The following is a 21,778-nucleotide window of genomic DNA, read 5'->3' as shown; positions in this document are numbered from 1 at the left end:
GTTTATGAATGAAATTTAATAAATTTTGTCCACTCCTACCACGAAAAACGGTTGGCTCACTAATTGTTATACTCTTATTTGGTGCATATGAATAGTGTAGCTGCCATAATTAATTGCATGCCAGTGATGATGGAATTCAAATAACTGTTTGAAACTAGCCTAGATATTAGCGCAAATTAACAAAGAATACATCATCAATGCAAATCATCAGTCCAACCAAGATAAAGAGAAATACACCTATATTGCGGATAATTATTGACTTACCCTCGTAAGTTCAAATTGAATGATGATCCAACCTCAAGGGTGTGTGCGCACAGAAGTAGTCAGGAGTTCTGCAGTCCACGTTCTATCACGGTAATTCATTGTCGAGAGATTTCTCAATTGAAGGCCAATTAAAGGAAAATAATATACTGCACTATCAGAGAGAAATAGTATCTGCAGCTTCAGTATCAATTGATGAGCGTCTCTCTCTCTTTCCTCTCCAAGAACGCGGAACTCGTAACGCCGGCCTTTTCTCTGTGTGCAACCTTTTCACACTCTAACCGTTAAATAGTGTCTCGCTTTATCAATCTCAACATGAGTAATACATAAAGTCTGGTTATTTTACGTATGCCTAATTAATTACTTCCGCAAAAATAACAAAATATATATCTCTTTCTGTACCAAGAGTAAAAGGTTTCTCTTTTTACAATCAAAATTACCTCTATCCTATTACTTCTACACAAGCCTGAAAGTCATAAGAAATATTTCTAAGTACGGTTATATTCAATTATAAAAATTAAGTTTCTCTATTTTTTGAGACTAATCATTCCCTGCAAAGGTAACCGAAATTATCAACTACTGCTGGCATGAGTAGACCTATATTAACTTTGTCCGTGCAGCATTTGAGACCTAAAATCCATGAAATGATGAAATCCGAAAAAGCACCATTGGTTCATAATTATTGGAATTAGAACAACTTGCTTACTTAATTGCTCTTTTATTATTTCTCAACTTGTATTATTTTTATTCCTCATAGAGATTACTCCATTCCTATAAGCTTCAAACATTTCTTCACTTGAAAACTCTTGAGATGCTGCTTGCTTCTCATTTTGCTGTGCTTGCTGTAGTATATAGAAAGTTTCCATAAGTGAAAATTGTTCTCATTAGCTGAAAAAATCAAAGTTTTTATTATTTTACTCATTATTGTATTAATTTATTTGATTTGGGAGGCATAAAAGTAGCATGTTAATAGTAATATACAATTAGATAATTGAAAATGAGTGCTCATTCCTCCTCACACCTTCATAAAATTCTGATATGAATTTGAATTCTAATTACAGTAACGAATTTCTTGAATATCTTTGGAGATAAACCTCTCGAGTCGTCTAACATTTTTGTAAGAACTAATTTGCCAAAGTTTTGTTGTAAAAATGCAAGAAGTTGGTGTGTTCTTGCCAATTTAGTACATTTTTCATTTTTATTTCAATTCCTACTTGAATAAAAATTATTTATTTAAAAAAGGTATTACTGTTCTGAGATGTAAGGAACCTGTACCTCTTAATAAAAGATAAACAACTACTATTATCTGCTCTTTAATCGTTTTTGCGAATCTATCATTTCTTGATAGGAGATTGGGATGTGAATCAAATTTGAGATCGTTATTCAAACTAGAACGTACATGAGTAATGAATCTTTCAGATAAGCTTCACTAATGGAATTTCTACTCACATTATTGAAGGTTTTATGGTTCAAAACGAAAATGTTGTACGGCTTTATTTCAGTATCAATATTGGCGCGACCCATCATGGTGATCATAGTCTTCTTTAACCACTGGGTTTTGTCAGTCCACGGCAATTCCGCTAAGGCTTCACGGAAAATGTCATTCTGGAAAATGTGCATCGAATTCATAAAGTTTTGGTATAGATAAACAATAGCATAAGTAGATATCCCATGGTATAGGGCGTTTATGTCGCAACTTTTACTGTTATCTCATGCCGGTGTTCCACTTAGTTCTTCCCAGTGAAGCTATGTGACACTGGTAGTCTCTCATATTGTGTGCCGTTCATACACTCTCACCCCAACAAAACAGTAGAAAATGGCAATAATCGTCAGTAATTGGCATGAGATAACAGTAAAAGTTGCGACATGAACGCCCTATACCATGGGATATCTACTTATGCTATTGTTTCTCTATGGTTTTGGTCAGTCACTTTCATACTAGGTTCAACTATGATCAATCCCTGTTATTTCAGAAGCAGAATTGGAAGTTGAGATCATATTTCAAGCTATTCAATTATAGATTACTTATTGCTGGAAGAAAGTTAGTGAACTTTTAATGTGAGTGGGTAGAAATGTAGGACATGGATGTTAGTGTTGGGATACTTTGAACTTTTTAATTCACGCGCCTATACGCTTCATTTCCATGTCTATGATTTTCCATATTTATGATGAATAATATTCAACATTACTTTAAATTTTTCAATTTATAGCAGAATGTTATATTCCTCTCTAATATTTATTCTGATAATTAAAGTTCTTGTCTATTGAATCTGAAGTAGATGCAAACAAATGAATGAAATTCTTCACAAAAATATCAGGTTGATTGGAAGTAGGGGTCTGGATGAATAATATGGTGAATGATGAAATTATGCTCAGTTCAATAAGTGATGCGTTCGCATAACGCTATGAAGTTAATAATCGAAATAAAATTAAATTTATTCACTCGAAATTCATACAAAATATAACAAGCTATAATTTCTAAGGAAAGAATTTTCCTGAACGTCCTTGTTGGTTCTTCATGAACATTTGACCAAGTTACTTACTTACTGTCATTGCCATAGATATTTAGATATTTATGTTTATAGATATTTCTGCCTAGTAGATTATTTAGCCGCACCAACAAAGCCCCTCCACCTCTCTCGATTCTTCGCGGCCTCCTCGGTTGCTCTAATTCTCTCCATATCGGCTTTCACTTGACTCCACGATTTCCGTCGTGGTCTTCCTCTCGGTCGTCGTCCTTCCGGATTTCTTTTCAACACTTGATTGAGATTGCTGTCATCTTTTCTTCTCAAAACATGCCCAGCCCATCTGATTCTTCTTCACTTGAACTTCCATACTACATCTGGCTCCCTATAAAGGTCTCGAAGTTCTCTGTTGTGTCTCTTCCTCCACTCTCCTCCCTCATTTATAGGTCCATAGATTTTTCTAAGGATCTTGTTCTCATATACAATCAATTTCCTTTCCTCCCTTCTATCTAACTTCCATTTCTCAGCACCGTAGAACAATATTGGACTGATAATTGTTTTAATTTTCGTAGTATGTGATAACAATTTTGAGGACATAAGTTTGTTGCATTCAAAAATCTGTTTGCAAGTTTTAGCCTATTCTGTATCTCTGTTACTTCTGTGTTTTGTTCAGAAATGACAACGCCTAATTATTTAAAAGTGTCTACTTTTTCAAAGTACTGACCGTTCACTTGGAGAGAACCTTGGTCTCTGTTATCTCGATTTCTTGTGAAATGTACATATTTAGTTTTTGTACTATTTATTTCCAGTCCAATTTTCCTCCATGAACACTTTTGCTAATTGATTTAGGTTATCTGTTTTTTTCTGCGAAAATTACGACGTCATCAGCAAACTCTAGTGTTTTGATTCCAGATCCAATTTCTATGCCTTCAACCTATTTGGAATTTTTTGGAGTGCTTCCTCGATGACTATATTGAAGAGAATTGGCGAGAGCCCATCACCCTGTCGTATTCCTGAATTTATCCTGGAAGACTCAGAGACTTGCCCATTCACTCGTACCGATCATCTAGCTTCTGCTATACTTGACCTGGCCAGGTTTACTAGTCTTTTTGGAATTCCAAACTTCTCCATCTTTATCCACAGTTTCTCTCTATTTATACTACCATAAACTTTTTGAAAGTCGATAAATAAAGCAAAAAACTCTTTTTTGAATTCCCAGTACTTTGATACAATTTCTTTGAGAATAAATATTTGATTTGTTGTAGACCTGCCTTCCATGAAGCCTGCTTGATGTTCTCCGATTATTTCACTTGTGTATTTCTCCATACGATTGAGGACTATTTTAGATAAGACTTTATAGGGAATGCTGAGGAAAGAAATTCTTTTAAAGTTGCCGCATTCCTTTTTCTTTCCTTTTTTGTGTGGGAACAACTATTGCCTCCTGCCAGTCATTTGGCATCTTTTCTTTTTCCCATATTATCCTTATTAATTCCCACAGCTTATCTATTATTAAATCTCCTCCCTTCTTCAGTAACTCTGCTGAAATTTCATCCTTCCCAGGAGCTTTATTGTTTTTTAGAGCTGTGACTGGCGCTCAATCTTATCTTGGATGGTCGGGTTGTACATTATAGTAGGTCTCTTCATTATTTCCGTCTAGAGCAATGTCCAAATCTTCTACGTTCAGTAGTTCATAGAAATATTCTCTCCATCTTTCAAGCACTTTCTGGTTCTCAGTTAATACAACTCCCTCCTTGTCCTTGACTTCATACGGATTTAGTGTGAATCTCTTCTTAAAAACCTTGTTTTTCTATAAAAGACTCTTGCATTATTCGTTTAAAGATCTTGATCTGCTTTATTAATTAAACTATTTACAAACATTCGTTTTCCCCTTCTTAATATCTTATTCGTTTCTCTATTTGATTCCATGTACCAGTCTTTATTCTCAGCTGTGTCACTACTTAACCAGATCCTTTTCTTTTCCTTTCGTTCTGTTACTTTCTGCTCGCACTCCTCATCAAACCAGGGTTTCTTTTCCACTCTTCTCTTTTCACCACATATTTGCTTGGCTGTTTCTATCACACTTTTCTTGAGGTTGTTTTGCTTACTCTCTATGTCATTCTCTTCTATTTGGAGATCTTGCAACATTTGACCAAGTTGAGTTTTGAAAATTTATTTTATTTCTGAGAACGGAATTTATTTAACTGTATTGACACTGTATTACATAAGAATTCTTTCTGAAATGTGCAAAATTTGCAAGAATCTGGCTGGCCAAATTCTTCACTGATATAATGCAAACTGGTAACATACCCAAAGAACTTAGACAATCAAAGATTATTGCAATCCTGAAGCCAGGGAAACCAGCAAGCTCGCCCAAGAGCTACAGACCAATTGCATTATTATCAGTGACATACAAGCTATTAGAGAGGCTCATTTATAATAGAATCTCCCAGAAAATATTTGACTCCATTCCAATTGAGCAAGCTGGATTCAGACCAAACCGTAGCTGTGTAGACCAAGTTCTTTCACTCACTACTTGCATTGAAGCGGGCTTCCAAAGAAAGCTGAAAACTTCTGCTGCATTTATCGATCTATCAGCAGCATTTATCGATCTATCAGCAGCATATGACACTGTATGGAGGGATGGCATGATTTATAAATTCCTCAAAGTGATTCAGTGCAAAACAACAGCTTGTCTTCTGAATAATATGCTGAGTAATAGGACATTCAACGTGGTGATGGGGGTCTGATACAAGCAGAGGAAACTTAAGAATGGCCTGCCCCAAGGTTCAGTGCTTGCACCACTCTTGTTCAGCCTGTACATTGCAGATATGCCAGAAACTATGTCTAAGAAACATGGCTATGCTGATGACTGGGTGTTGACAACTAAAAGCAGGTCATTTGAAGAGACAGAGACAATCCTCACAGCTGACTTGGAAAAACTGGGTAGTTATTTTCGAAGATTGCGCCTCCAACCAAATGCTAGTAAAACCGAGGTTGCATGTTTTCACCTTAATAATAGAGATGCTAAGAGAGAGCTGAAAATCCAATTCGAGAATACATGGCTCAAACAAAGCTGAGCACCAAAATACCTGGTTGTGATACTTGACAGAACCCTCTCATTCAAGGAGCATCTGACAAGAACAGCAGAGAAACTGAAAGCCAGGAATAACATTCTCCAGAAGCTGTGTGGAACTACATGGGGAGCTTCAGCTTCCACACTGAGAACATCAGCCCTGAGCCCTGTGTTTTCAGCTGCTGAGTATTGTGCTCCAGTATGGATTAATAGCTCTCATGTACATAAAGTTGATGCTCAGTTGAACAACTCAATGAGAATGATTGCTGGTGTTATCAGATCCACCCCTACAGAATGGCTACCAGTGTTGAGTCACATTCCACCACCGAAACTCCGACGCATGAATGCACTCACGAAAGAGTACCACAAAATTCAGCAAAATCAAAACCTACCAATACATGAGGATGCAGATGATGCCAATCAAAGCCGCTTAATATCAAGGAAGCCTCCGACCAGTACTGCATTAGCTGCCTTGGCTGATGGATTCAGCTTGACTGAGTCCTGGCGACAAGAATGGTCTGCAAAACAAAGCAATTCCATCCCGTGTATCAACCAAGAGCCACCAGGTTTTGATCTACCACGTCGATTATGGTCAGCACTGAACAGAGTTCGTACCAAACATGGTAGATGTGCCTATGCTATGCATGAATGGGGCAAGGCAACAACACCATTTTGTGAGTGTGTTGCTGTTCAGACAGTGACGCACATCGTCGAAGAGTGCCCAAGAACAGCATACACGGGTACTTGATGGTTTCCTGTTAGCCACACCAGAATCAATAGCTTATTTAAATGTATTGAATGTTTGCCTATAGTTTTAAAATCTATGACTGAGACGAATCCATTCGTTGTTGATATATGAACACATAAATGTGGTATATAATTTTACCCATCCCATTTTACTATTAGAATTTAATTGTGTCTTTTGCCATAAGCTAGATAGATAGACATAAGAATATGTAATTTATTGCCAGAAACAGTCTAAGATTATGTTGGAAATTCAATATATTTCATGAATAGTTATTATCCAATAAATAGCAAATAAATATTGATAATAGAAAATTGTAAAATTTTATGAAACTTTCTGCACGAACTAGAAATGACATCATTGACAAATATATCTTGAGTGGGGAATCGCTGAAAAATATTATCCTGATTTTTTCTTTCTATCTTTTTTTTGTAATTAGTGTTTGTACAAATAAATAGATGAAACGTTGCTTACCTGATTGACTATTTTATTTCCTGTATGGAATCGAAAGAACCCGAGCAAATTTATCAGGAAGGATGCTATCGCGTAGTTCACTGATGTTCTTAAATTTCCAGCCTTTTATGAAAATAAAATTTAATTCAATTACAGTATATGTAAGTTTCTTATTTGTTCATGGATGAATTTCCCTCAACTATTGCTCAGTTATTATGCTAGTCCATGTTTTAACTACTTGTTTTCAAACTATTTCACTAAATTACAAACAATTAGTCAACGCACAGTGACCATGTAGGTTCTTGTCATAATGCAAAGGTAATATGAAAACCTAATTCAACTACTTAATTATTATTATTTGTACTTATACCGAAGACGATTTTTGATTTTGATATGCGGCTCAAAATTCTAATTTCTATCATAAAAGTCTCTCAATGACGTTCCAAATATATTTATTTTCTTAAGCTGAAGAAAATCTACGGTTTGTTGTGAACTGAAACGTTTCAATAAATTTTAAGAGTGTGATCAATTATTATTCTATAATTCCAACGATTATAATCATGTTTGAACTATTTGGGGCCTCATTAGTCTTCCTCCCCAGAGCTAACATGAATTAGACTTTCCAGTGTAAAATAATATTCCCTGCAGGTCCTTCAATACCTGTATAATTCTCTAGTCTATTCTATTAACACAAATAATTGTTTTCATTTGCTAATATTTTAGGGCACTTTCGAAGGTGACTAAAGAGTCTTGTCTTTTATCTAGTGATACAATTTTAATTTATAAAATAAATTTCAGTCTTGATTTCAATTTCCTCTATCTATGATTTCTTGATTTCTTCTTCTATCTATGAGATGTTTCTCTTCAAAGTTTACTCTTCTGACTTGTGTGCTTGCTTATTCTGCAATCCTTTGTAATTCATCTAGTACTTCAAATATTTTTTTAACACCTGGTCCTATCGGTTTCTTTTTTCTATCCTTCCCTTATTATTCTTCCCCCATCCCATCCTTTCATATCTACCGTCTATTTATTTTTCCTGATACTTTTTTCACCTTCTCAAGGATTGAAGGTTTTCCTAGTACATGGATATCCATAGTTGGAAAACACTTCAATCTTTCATCCTTTTTTTGTACCATTTTCTTTTTATTTTGTTTTAATGTGTATTGTTGTTCGAATGTATTCTTTTTGTTAATCTCTATTAAATTTGTATGTGTGAGTAAAAAGAAAAAATCTGGTGTGGTGCACTCACACAACTTTCCTTGCTCATTGAACTATAAGCCCCATTCTTAAAGGAGAATAATTTAGGGGAATAACATAATGACGATTGGCAGCATTATATTTGAAACTACGATCAGACATGTATATGTGTATATATAATTATTGTTTTCTGAGTACTTTTTCCTTTGTGTGAATTGTGAAATTCGATGACTTTTTCTAGTCGTCATTCTTTTAAAGTCGTCAAAACAGCTGTTCTACAGATTAAATATCTCGACTATGTGTTCTTTTTATGAACTGCTCTACCTACCTTCCTCATGCACGAGAAGGAGGTTACAAAGTCCATTTCTCAAGGATGGGGTGGACCCCCCATTAGTTTCCCAGAAAGGAGACTCATTCCAGTTGATAGAGCTGATAAATAACTATACAGGATATGAATTTGAAAAAAATCGGTCAAGTCATTTTTGAGAAAATCATGAAAAAAATGTTTTTTTTTTTTTGTAATTATCCGCCATTTTTCTCAAGAATATTACGGAGCTCCTTCAATTTTCCCAGGAATGAGACTAATGTCAGTCGATGGGACTTATGAATAGCTATCCATGGTATAAATTTGAAGAAAATCTTTAGAGCGGTTTTCCAGAAAACCGTGAAAAACATGGTTTTTTAGTGATTATCCTCCATTTTTCTCAAGAATATTACGGAGCTCCTGCAATTTTCCTAGAAATGAAACTTATTTCAGTTGATAGGGCTTATCATGGTATGAATTTGAAGAAAATCGTTAGAGCCGTTTTCGAGAAAACCGTGAAAAACATGGTTTTTTAGTAATTATCTGCCATTTTTTCCGCCATCTTGAATTGAATTTTATTGAATTTCTTATTGTCGGATCCTCATGGTATAAGGACCTTGAGTTTAAAATTTCAAGTCAATCGGTTAATTAGGAATGTAGTTATCGTGTTCACAGACATACACACACACAGACCAACACCCAAAAATCATGTTTTTGGACTCGGGGGACCTTGAATCGGATAGAAAACTTGAAATTAGGGTACCTTAATTTTTTTGGAAAGCAATACTTTCCTTACCTATGGTAATAGGGCAAGGAAAGTAAAAAATTGAATTGAAAAGATTGAATAATATCATTTTTTCCCATGTAACCAATGCTAAAAGCTTGAAGTGAATTACCCAAGAGTGTATTCATAATTTGATCAGTTTTTTTGAGTTGAATGTTATTTGTTTTGTTTTTTGGTAGGAAACTCATTTTATTTTATTTTTGCACACAGGCGCAATTAACTGAAAAACTTGAATATTAGCGTCCACTAGTAGCTGCTATTAGTGGCCAACACGGGGACATAGCAATAGCGTCTGATACCAACGGCCAAGAATCCAAATGGGGCGGTCATATTAGATGAGGTTAGTATTATCATTTTGGATTTTCAAATTAGGAATTTTGTCATTGTTGTTGACAAAACGCCCGCTGGAGTGCTGAAGGTTGGTCCCCATTAGGCGTTTTCAGCCCAATCAGCCAATCGGAGAGCTTCCTGCACTGCCGACTAGGCTGAAAACGCATGAAAAAACGTCTAATGTGGTCTCACCCTAACTATAGTTTCCAAGTATCAGAACTGCAGATGGTAAACTAAACTCCATATTGAAAAACTAAAAAAAATATGTACAGATTGACAACAATACTAACTCGACATGGAAAAGTTGAGAAAACTTGAAAATTAGAAGCGAAAACTTACTTGAAAATTGAAAAGTCTAGAATAGTTGGAAATCAGAAGTGAAAAGAAATTATGAACAGTTGTAAGATAAATTAAAAAAAAAAACTCTCATTCTTCATTAATTCCATTTGATTTTTTCTGCCTAGAATTCTCGAGGCGCACAAATTTTATCAGTTGTTTATGAAAGGTTTATAAAACTACAAAAATAGGATACTGACCTTCATCATCCGGTATATATTGAATGCAGTATCAATACTGATGTTGAATGTGTTGACTAGTATGCCATATGCTGAAATTTCTGCACAATCCTTGAAGTTTCTATATATTACAAAACAATATCAGATTATTGTTCACAACTGGTACACTTGAATAGAATTTTGACGTACTCTAGAGTGCTATTTGATCGTTATAAATTGGTTAGAGAACTTGAAAATATAGAAGATGAATTGAAATCAATTCCGATAAATTTCAACGTTTTGAACAAAATGATCATAGTTTTCCATAGAACCATTGATAGTTTCAATGCTCTACACCTGTGCCATGTTCATTCATTATTCTACTCATGTTCATTCAATATATTCTTGTTCATTCAAGATTACTGTTCATAATTCTCGAAATCAAAAATTGCATTCTTTCAAAAACTGTGTGAAAAAATTCTATTAGTAGAATGTGATTATGAAGTACGTTTATAATAGAACTCGACTTTTAAGAGAATCTGCTCAATTTTGCACAGTGATAGAATTGAATCTCAAGTTCCAATTAATTATTTTGTTGTCAAAACGATAAATTTATTGGAGACTTCATTCAAGACTAAAATATATTATTGAGTCCCTCCACCAATAAAAAACAACCTAATATGGAATTGGTTATTCAAATTCACTGAATTGATGCGTTGGAAAGAGTTATTAATCTGCAGCTTTTATTTTTTTCAAATCATATTGCATTTTTATTTATTTTTAACCAAATGATGAAAATTTACGTATGGTAAACTTACCTGTTGAAAGTTTGATGACATTCCACAATTAGAGTCATATCTCTTCTAAGATTAGCATTCAATGTGCTAGCACTTGCTTTTCCATCAGGTTGGATTGAATAAGTGTTACCGTAGAATTCGAGCTCAGAAAAATCGCGTTTTATATCATCGAGCAGGAGAAAGATTGTTTCAAAGTCGGCCAAAATCTTTTCGGTTGCCAAATAAACGCTTATTTCAATGAAAAATCCGAGATAGGCGATAATCATCATCAAAATGCTGTGAAAGCCGTAAATGAGAATGAAAAAGATAAAGTATCATAGCCATGAGGGCACCAGTAAACGAAAGGGGTCAGCCAGCCTCTGGACTTTTCAAAATCTGTTGTCCCAGCAAAAATCGAACTTAAAAAATTTCTGTTTACTGCTCCGATGAAAATCATGACAACCAAATAGAATATAAACTCGAACATCTTTTCCATTCTCTTTTTTCTGTCATTGAAGCACTTCTCTATCCTTTCGTAATTTTTCTCTTTGTTCAAAAGTTTGCTTCCTTTGATCAGACAATCGTTCTCGATGATATCAACCAAATGAACAGCTCTCTCGGGATTTAGACTGAAATATAACAATGCTGAAAATGCTGCCGCTACGTTCACTAAGTCCTTTATTCCCATCAGCCGTTTCTCTCGGTTGTTTCTGTCATTCAAAACGACTAGGAACAGATTGATAACAGCCAGAGCTCCGATTGTCATTGCAACCAAGAAAGGAAATGAGTTTTTTGGCTTGTCATACCGAACAAAGTCTATAGATTTTCTCAAAAGATTGAAGCTGCCCATTGGTTCTGTTGAAGTTGAATAAATTCAATATTAAAAATAAAATTCACACTGAAATCAAACTAAATTGGAAAAAATAAAATTCACACTGAGATCAAACTAAATTGGATTTTTTTATTTTAAAATATCCAATATTCCTGGGGTGTTGTGTAATATGATTTTAAAATTATTTTGACATCGAATGATTCTGAGCTGTTATGAGTTTTGAAAGTGGTTTAAAAGATTTACAAGGAATGTTGACAATATTATAAGTGGAAAGTTTGCGACAGCAGTAAGTGGAGTTCGGCTGATAGGTTATTAATAGATCTGAGGAAAGCTCTGTTGAAACATTCTCCTCCAACTGGAGCTCCGTCAATGAGTTGAAATTCCCTGCAATGCCAATGAATTTCCTCAATATAGAGCATGCGCACAGTATTCCCAATTAACATGAGATTCTGCTACAAATGTTTCATCATTTAAAACTTCCAAAAATGAGTGCAGGTTCACAGTAACTAATTTATATCCAAAACAACCTATCATGGTCAAATGATGGAATAAGCCTATAATTTGTGCAATAATGAACTGGAAATAGTGTCGTTATAAACAATTTTGAACTGATAATAATTGCAGCGATCAGATGGGTGATTTGTAAATGATTATCATAAGGATTCAATGAGACTTATCATGAACCTTGTCTTGGAATAATGATGTCTTTTTCTATGATCTAAAAGCACATCTAATCACCCAATGTTCTCCGCAATTAACTTTATTTTTGACCCCTAACTCCTGTCATCGACCTGTAATTATTATTGTGGGAGGTATTGTCTTAATGATATGCTAATAGAGACTTTGTGTCGGTGATTTTGTCGTCAACTCATTTTGATTCAAAAAGGTCGTGATTCGAACAGTTTTTCTTTAACACTGGCATGTTTAGGAGTTGTTGAGAATCTTTATAATTTAGTCACTACCATTATTCATAATATAATGACGGACGAAGGTCAGGAGCTGTTGTTTCAGGGTGGACTTGGAGAGAGCAGGCTCTCGATGATTATAATTGTGACTTATGTCTGATTTTGAAAATTATAACTTGCATTCTTTCAAAAACTGTGTGAAAAAATTCTATTAGTAGAATGTGATTATGAAGTACGTTTATAATAGAACTCGACTTTTAAGAGAATCTGCTCAATTTTGCACAGTGATAGAATTGAATCTCAAGTTCCAATTAATTATTTTGTTGTCAAAACGATAAATTTATTGGAGACTTCATTCAAGACTAAAATATATTATTGTGTCCCTCCACCAATAAAAAACAACCTAATATGGAATTGGTTATTCAAATTCACTGAATTGATGCGTTGGAAAGAGTTATTAATCAGCAGCTTTCATTTTTTTCAAATCATATTGCATTTTTATTTATTTTCAACCAAATGATGAAAATTTACGTATGGTAAACTTACCTGTTGAAAGTTTGATGACATTCCACAATTAGAGTCATATCTCTTCTAAGATTAGCATTCAATGTGCTAGCACTTGCTTTTCCATCAGGTTGGATTGAATAAGTGTTACCGTAGAATTCGAGCTCAGAAAAATCGCGTTTTATATCATCGAGCAGGAGAAAGATTGTTTCAAAGTCGGCCAAAATCTTTTCGGTTGCCAAATAAACGCTTATTTCAATGAAAAATCCGAGATAGGCGATAATCATCATCAAAATGCTGTGAAAGCCGTAAATGAGAATGAAAAAAGATAAAGTATCATAGCCATGAGGGCACCAGTAAACGAAAGGGGTCAGCCAGCCTCTGGACTTTTCAAAATCTGTTGTCCCAGCAAAAATCGAACTTAGAAAATTTCTGTTTACTGCTCCGATGAAAATCATGACAACCAAATAGAATATAAACTCGAACATCTTTTCCATTCTCTTTTTTCTGTCATTGAAGCACTTCTCTATCCTTTCGTAATTTTTCTCTTTGTTCAAAAGTTTGCTTCCTTTGATCAGACAATCGTTCTCGATGATATCAACCAAATGAACAGCTCTCTCGGGATTTAGACTGAAATATAACAATGCTGAAAATGCTGCCGCTACGTTCACTAAGTCCTTTATTCCCATCAGCCGTTTCTCTCGGTTGTTTCTGTCATTCAAAACGACTAGGAACAGATTGATAACAGCCAGAGCTCCGATTGTCATTGCAACCAAGAAAGGAAATGAGTTTTTTGGCTTGTCATACCGAACAAAGTCTATAGATTTTCTCAAAAGATTGAAGCTGCCCATTGGTTCTGTTGAAGTTGAATAAATTCAATATTAAAAATAAAATTCACACTGAAATCAAACTAAATTGGAAAAAATAAAATTCACACTGAGATCAAACTAAATTGGAATTTTTTTATTTTAAAATATCCAATATTCCTGGGGTGTTGTGTAATATGATTTTAAAATTATTTTGACATCGAATGATTCTGAGCTGTTATGAGTTTTGAAAGTGGTTTAAAAGATTTACAAGGAATGTTGACAATATTATAAGTGGAAAGTTTGCGACAGCAGTAAGTGGAGTTCGGCTGATAGGTTATTAACAGATCTGAGGAAAGCTCTGTTGAAACATTCTCCTTCAACTGGAGCTCCGTCAATGAGTTGAAATTCCCTGCAATGCCAATGAATTTCCTCAATATAGAGCATGCGCACAGTATTCCCAATTAACATGAGATTCTGCTACAAATGTTTCATCATTTAAAACTTCCAAAAAATGAGTGCAGGTTCACAGTAACTAATTTATATCCAAAACAACCTATCATGGTCAAATGATGGAATAAGCCTATAATTTGTGCAATAATGAACTGGAAATAGTGTCGTTATAAACAATTTTGAACTGATAATAATTGCAGCGATCAGATGGGTGATTTGTAAATGATTATCATAAGGATTCAATGAGACTTATCATGAACTTTGTCTTGGAATAATGATGTCTTTTTCTATGATCTAAAAGCACATCTAATCACCCAATGTTCTCCGCAATTAACTTTATTTTTGACCCCTAACTCCTGTCATCGACCTGTAATTATTATTGTGGGAGGTATTGTCTTAATGATATGCTAATGGAGGCTTTGTGTCGGTGATTTTGTCGTCAACTCATTTTGATTCAAAAAGGTCGTGATTCGAACAGTTTTTCTCTAACACTGGCATGTTTAGAAGTTGTTGAGAATCTTTATAATTTAGTCACTACCATTATTCATAATATAATGACGGACGAAGGTCAGGAGCTGTTGTTTCAGGGTGGACTTGGAGAGAGCAGGCTCTCGATGATTATAATTGTGACTTATGTCTGATTTTGAAAATTATAACTTGCTAATTTTTAATGTGCTAAGGTTCGTTAGAATTAGTTAATAGATATTCGTCTGACTTTTTCGAACAGCATCGATTCAGATGGGAAGACGACACTGTGAGAGTGACTGGGGCAGTGTATGCGAAAGATAGAGATAGGCGGAAGAATCTGGAAGAGGCTTATGTCCAACGGAGGACCTGGCTCCCATTAACAGAAGAAAACCAACATTTTTGAATTTGAAAATTCAATTAGGAAAAAATATACAGTTGAATTCAATATTGTAATTTATTATTATCTTAGCAGAGATGTTTAATTTTTCATATTAATTTTTCGTTTTCTTATTGTACAGTATTGGGAACCAATAAAGGATTGATTTATTTATAATGGATATATGATTATAATGGATGGTTCATTTGAACAAGTAGTGTTGTTTTATTAGTATAGTTGTTGGTGATGTTTTTGCCCCAATCATCATGTGCATGACCAACAAGCTGGCAATATTAATTTAATCATAAGTCTAGGTTCAACTGCTAGATGTACCAATAAAATTATTCTCAGTGCATTTCAACCTATTCCTTTCAAATTTCTGTTAATCATCATGCTTTGGTCAGCCTCAGGCTGACTGACTCAATGCGAAGTACAGTATTCCGTTTCAGAAGGTTGTTGAGAATGAACTATAAAGCCTAGGTTTCTCTGAACCACGCAGCGTCATTGCGTGATGCGGGATGCGCGATGACGTAATCACGCTAAAGTCTGCTGCAGCTATTGCAAAGGAAGTATTTTCTCTGACTTCTCGCGCGCAATTCTCTGTGATTCCCGCCAATTCAGCAATGCGTGATCCCTGTGCGTGTCACAGTCTCAAGTCTGGGATCCCAGACTTTTGCGTGGCACGCAGTAGTTATTTGCCAGAAGTCGCCATTCCACCATCTACTAGTGATAAAACGTGTTGTTAACAGTGGCGTATTCAGAAAACAATCATGGGGGGACCATAACATTGACGTAGGAAGAACCTAAACTTTTGGGGGTCACCGGGGGGCGTGGGGGTATTGAATATCCTCCACAAAAAGTGGTTCTGTGGGCTCTCCCCCCGGAAAATGTTTATGATATATCTTCAAATTAGTGCGATTTCCACTAAAAAATAAAATTTCATTCAAGGTTTTTTTTGTTCAAGTTGGCCTAAATTTTCTGCATTATTTCGAAATATTATGTTTTTCTTTTACTGTTATGCAACTCTCACCAGCGGGCAAAGATTTTCTTTTTGCTGGTGATGCCTAGATTTTATATTTTATTTTAATTGAATAAAATTAAATATATGTATGAATAATTATTAATAATTATTGTTTATTTAATTATATTTTTAGAGATATGTCATATTATAAAGAGTTTCTAGAAATATTCCAATTGGCAATAAATTAAATTGAAATTGAAATTATTATTTCGATTTCCCTTTGAAAATGTCATAGGCCTATGATTCTTGTATTGAATAACAAATAGAATGGAATGGAATTTCACTAGTAATCCAATTACTTCAACACCATATTATAGGCTTAGTTTCAACTTTATTCATTCACTATTTTTTCAATTTTTCATAATTTTGTCAAATTTCTGAATACATCCCCATATCCCCCCTGGATACGACACTGGTTATTATATAATACAACTGTAACTATGGAATCCAATGTTGCATTGAATCCAAATGAATCCAATAGCATTGTCAATACACCAAACCAAACAGCCAAATCAGCCATTAGCCGTTTTCACACCGATATCTCGCCGACACAACAAGACAGGACAGAATTTACTCTGATGTACAGTATTAGTTTTCATTTACAAAATTCATTAGAGGTTTTTCTTCATTATCCTCTTCCTCCAGCATCAAAACTACAGCAACGTGTCATACATCTATGTTTTCTATGACTGAAAATATGATCGCGCGCTGCGAGGTTGGTGCTAGAGAAAACACCAGCTTTTTTTATCACGCACGCGTGATTTCCGCGTATCACTGATGACGCATCACGCAATAAAGCTGCGTGGTTCAGAGAAACCTAGGCTTAGTCTACCATTCTTTGAATCAAGTGATTCCCTCTAGATTTCAGTAGCGAACTTTATTGGTTAAATTGGTGAATGAGTTTTATTTTATTGTTAGAAAGCCTCTCAAGATGACTGGTAAATCTTATTTTTATTATATCAATTTAAAAATTAATGATTATTTGCTTGGATTTCTTAGATTGATTTAGCCAATCCAGATGGCTATTATTGATTAATTTTCTCAATTCAATTGTCAAATTGATATGTTCTACCTTTCTTACAGCATTGCTCGTGCTTCGCCACCTTGAAGACTTCTCATTCATAATTTACAACTGAAAAGGATTGTATGGTATTTGACTAGGAGGTCAGCAAACTCTCTTATCCATTGCTGTTGAGAAGACTTCGTTTCAGGTATCATCATTGTAATTTCATTTCTTGATCCATATTTTTTCATATGTCATTTAGGCCCATTATGTACCAGCTCGGTTTAAATGGAGGAAGATATTATAATAAGATATTGTAATTCACATTATAATTCAACTATATATGGATATTATAAGATATTAAGATATAAGATATAAGATATAAGATATAAGATTCAACTATACTTCCATGTAATCGTAGATTATAGTTAAAAGTAGATTATGCATATGGGCCTTAGTCTGATAAACCATCTACGTTTAACACTGATCTAGGTTTACATGAAGATATTGTCGCATACCTGGTTTAATCCAACATCTGATCAGTTGAGTTCTGATCTCAGTTTAAATCGAGGTGGGCGATTGATGGACGTTAGTCTCTTCATTCACTCCGCATCCAGAAAAAATGTATGAAATATTTGTATGAGAAAAATGATTTCAATCAGTTTCAAAGTACATAAATCTTATTCATGTGGTGCGGAATGTTTTCAAGATTTTAAAAAGTGATGTTTGAATACAAGCACCGCCAAAGCTAGTAGGTTGCCTTTGTATCATGTACATGTTCAATTTGAATCCTAGTGTTTCGTGTTTTGTTACGACACGTTAGCCGTCGGTCCCGGCTGTCTAAAAAGCAGTCGTCAGGTCATTTCAGAGGCCCTGAAATTTATCAGTTACAACTTGAAAACTCTTGACACCCTACCTGAGCCAGCCAGGTCACTCGATATTATTATTATCCGTATTATTTTCTCAACTAAGGAGTTGCACCCTTCAGTCTGCTAGTACTAGGCTACCTGGTCGTGGGTTCGAATCCCGCAGAATCCCATCGAATAGGCATGGACGTTTGAACATCTTATCAAATCACTCTCGCATTTCCCATTGCCCACGCACAAGCAAAAAGCTCATGTGGGCATCATCCGCAATAAGAAAAAGAAATTGAATCCTTGTCAGCCGGAGTTGAAAGCAGTGAAAAGCTAGATAACTCGAATTATAATGTTAATAGAAGTTAACTTCATGCTTTGAGAAATGCATGCAATGCAATTTAGCCAGCTGACTGCTGAATTGAGACAGACTATAGTGAGGTCCACGTTATAATGGCAGTGTGTGATTTGGAATGGTGTTGCTATCCTTGTCTATCGTTCAACAAAGCAGATGGCGCTATCTCTTTCACGCATTGCGATGTTGCCACATCGTTTATCAACAATGTAGAAATTCAACTAATTGACAAAATATTCAATCTCAATCATGAAAATTTATTATTACACCTTTAAAAAATATATTTTCTTGACAAATAAAATGTGATATACTATTTTCAACAATAATGAACAGTTAAATTCATCAGATATACCAGTATCAGCAGTTTGGGTGGCAAGGCTGAGATCTGGCAACCCTTTCCTCCTATCTTCCTACACTTCCATTATAACGTGGACCTCACTATAGTATAACAGTTTTGCCAGCTCTATACGGCATTTATCTTGAAATGGCTGGGATAGAAGTTATTATTCAAATTATCCTTATGTTGTGTACTGTATCTGATTAGATGAGCAAGGGTGAAAACATAGTGGAACAAAGGTAGCTTCAAGTGTGTTGAAAAGCGTTATTATATTTTAAAAGGTGGTGCACATAGTGGAGCTGTATGTTTTGACTCATTTAAATACATTCATTCTATTAACACTCTCATGCTTATTTTTCACTCTCGAAGGTAGTTGCACCTGGTTGGCTATCATAGTCATTCAAAGCACTCGTCGTTATCCCAGAATCCAATGATGGTTTATCGGAGATCATTACCTACACACGAGATTAGCTCCAATATTCACGATGACATCATACTCAAAAAAAATTAGCACGTCTTTGGAATAGATTATCTCCTCATCTTATAAATTATAATATATTCAAGCAATGGTTATTGACCGAACGAAGTAAGGTCTAAGATTCAAGTCGACGGTTTGGCATTTCTCTTAATGTTTAAATGTTTATATATTTATATGTTGCGCATTTACGGCGTAACGCGGTAATAGATTTCATGAAATTTGACAGGTATGTTCCTTTTTAAATTGCGCGTCGTCGTATATACAAGGCTTTTGGAAATTTTGATTTCAAGGATAATATAAAAGGAAAAAGGAGCCTCCTTCATACGCCAATATTAGAGTAAAAATCAGACTATGGAGTTATTCATCATAAATCAGCTGACAAGTGATTACACAGATGTGTGGAGAAGCCAGTCTATTATTGTATTTGTATAAGGTCTATAGTTTCAATCAAAGACATTAAGGAGGTATGCATCTTTAAGCTGGGTTTACACCAAATTTATTAACAAAATGGTTATAACTTAAACCCTATAGGTTCTATTAGATTGAACGGAAGTTGACAAACACATATGTTCATCATGTGTATAATCGCAGCTTTAAGGTCTTTGGTTTCAATTTTTTTTTTGCAGTCATGGTATTATTATGCGTGCCCATCAGTATCAATATTCTCACATTCTTAAAAACTAATTTAATAGGTGAATAAAAATAAAAAATGAACTAAATAATGCTGGAGAAATTATAATATTTTTGATTCTAAAAAAATTAATTTTCATCAGATAGAAAGATCATCACGGAACTGGATGAATTATATCATATGAAATACAAATTCAAACTTGATCTGAGTTTGTTAACATTTAAAACAGTTGACATCTGGTACTTGTGGATGAGAATACTGCGTGAGGTCTACTGTTCACAGAACTACTAGTAAATAATGAAACATACTGCAATGTAACTCAGATTGAAACGTCAATTTATTACGATTGAAAAAAACACGGTTTTTTTGTCACATCCACATTTATTATTTAAATAGTCCACAATTATTATTATTCGATTTGATTTATTAGATTTGTACACAGAACTGCAGTTTGGTGTTGAAACCAACACATCTTCATCTGTAGTGCTTCGACACGGAACTGCAGTCCTGTGTACAAATCTAATAAATGTAGGTGTGACAAAAATAAAACTACAATACAGTTTTTTATTCAACTCATTCTATCAATAATGTATTATAACTTGATATAATATTCCAATTCAAGACACATTTTCCCAACAGACAATATAGTATAATAGGATCTGAATAATTATCTTTGTTATCTGTGATATTTTTATTCAACTCATTGAATGTCTTGTGTAGAAGAAATTCGCGTAGGTGAATACAGAAGTCATAATCTGAAAAAAAACAATACAAATCTATATGTATTGAAGCTGAAAATGACAAAAATATTTTATTATTATTATTTCAACAAGGACAGAATTTTATGATCGAGTTAGAGTCTATCGAGTTATCGTGAAAAGGTCCAGTTGGCTCAATACTGTTATCAACCTCACGGTAGGCGCGTGGCACTACTCAGTGCTGCCAATTTATTATTTAGTAGAATGGTGTCCATTTCACAGAGTAGAAATGTTTGGTACCCACAGTTGGAATCAATGCATTCTACATGGAATTCATTGTCATTGTTTACATGTATTGTCTGAGTTATCAGTCCAAGTCTAACAAGAAAATATCTAGGTAGTTTTCAGTACTGCATACGCATAATAGATCTTATGTAACAGTAAAGCATCCTCATCTGACGGAATATTCTAAGATGGAGGCCATTCAAAGTGTTTACATTGAAGTCATAAAATTCCAAAACAAATATACAGAAATTTGGGGCCTAAAATTTACCCATGTATAACTATACAATCTTCTTAAACTTTCATCCGTCGTGAAACACGACGTTATTATGGGCCAGTCAAGTTTTAAGGCTATTTTATATTATGATGAAATATGGATCTCCGTGATTCTACTTACATTTTTGAATGTTTTGTGGTTCAAAACGAATATATTGTAGGGCTTTATCTCAGTGTCTATGTTGGCGCGGCCCATCATGATGATGAGCATCTGCTTGAACCAGGCAGGCTTATTGGTCCATGGCAGATTCGCAACAGATTGCCGGAATACGTCATTCTGAAAATTAATCATTAATTACACTTTTACCTCTCACTAGCGACAGTAGCTTTCATTATATTGACTAGCAGGTAACCTGTGCTTTAAACTGGGGAAAATTTTGTGTTGTAAAATGCAATCTCCGTATTTCCAGGAAATATAAAAAATAGAAGTATTGATTATTTTGTAAAAATAACTTGGATAATCTTCATCAGAGTTGAATTTCTCAGCAAAAAATATATTTGAGTGGCCTCGATCCCGCAAGCTTTCGTTCATGAACCGCCAATTACTAATTACGCTCCGTTATCACTTTGAGAAAGCTCTGTTTGCTTGGGCTTTTTTCTTCGTGTAAAAATTGAAT

General features: G+C 34.6%; 3 protein-coding genes across 5 annotated transcripts in view; 1 reads left to right on the top strand and 2 right to left on the bottom strand.

Annotated features, from left to right (window-relative positions):
* LOC111051506 overlaps positions 1-21,778 on the top strand; it is a 56,430-nt gene that overhangs the window by 9,026 nt on the left and 25,626 nt on the right. For both annotated transcript variants that reach the window (XM_039436147.1, XM_039436146.1), the window contains exons 3-4: positions 9,493-9,622; positions 17,331-17,458. The gene's annotated coding sequence lies outside the window, so the exon portion shown is untranslated. The remainder of the gene's footprint in view (positions 1-9,492; positions 9,623-17,330; positions 17,459-21,778) is intronic.
* On the bottom strand, positions 736-13,323 carry LOC111051508. 2 transcript variants are annotated; one of them, XM_039436149.1, is made up of 5 exons: positions 13,166-13,323; positions 10,149-10,248; positions 7,019-7,120; positions 1,711-1,866; positions 736-1,149 (listed from the first exon to the last, which is right to left on the bottom strand). In XM_039436149.1, the coding sequence occupies exons 1-5, from the start codon at positions 13,201-13,203 to the stop codon at positions 1,087-1,089; spliced, it is 459 nt and encodes a 152-aa protein (XP_039292083.1). In that variant the 5' UTR covers positions 13,204-13,323; the 3' UTR covers positions 736-1,086. The 2 variants fall into 2 exon arrangements, with proteins under 2 accessions (XP_039292083.1, XP_022193727.1); XM_022338035.2 differs by lacking the exon at positions 13,166-13,323 and adding an exon at positions 10,925-11,055.
* LOC111051509 overlaps positions 20,248-21,778 on the bottom strand; it is a 35,014-nt gene continuing 33,483 nt past the window's right edge. Inside the window, exons 6-7 of the mRNA XM_022338036.2 lie at positions 21,283-21,438; positions 20,248-20,660 (exon numbers count right to left, since the gene is read on the bottom strand). Of these exons, the coding sequence (XP_022193728.2) occupies positions 20,601-20,660; positions 21,283-21,438 (216 nt within the window). The 3' untranslated portion in view covers positions 20,248-20,600. The remainder of the gene's footprint in view (positions 20,661-21,282; positions 21,439-21,778) is intronic.

Source organism: Nilaparvata lugens, chromosome 10 (genome assembly GCF_014356525.2).
Source record: "Nilaparvata lugens isolate BPH chromosome 10, ASM1435652v1, whole genome shotgun sequence".
Lineage (NCBI taxonomy): Eukaryota > Metazoa > Arthropoda > Insecta > Hemiptera > Delphacidae > Nilaparvata > Nilaparvata lugens.
Note: the sequence above shows the minus strand (reverse complement) of the source record. Positions and strands in the feature narration are given on the sequence as shown.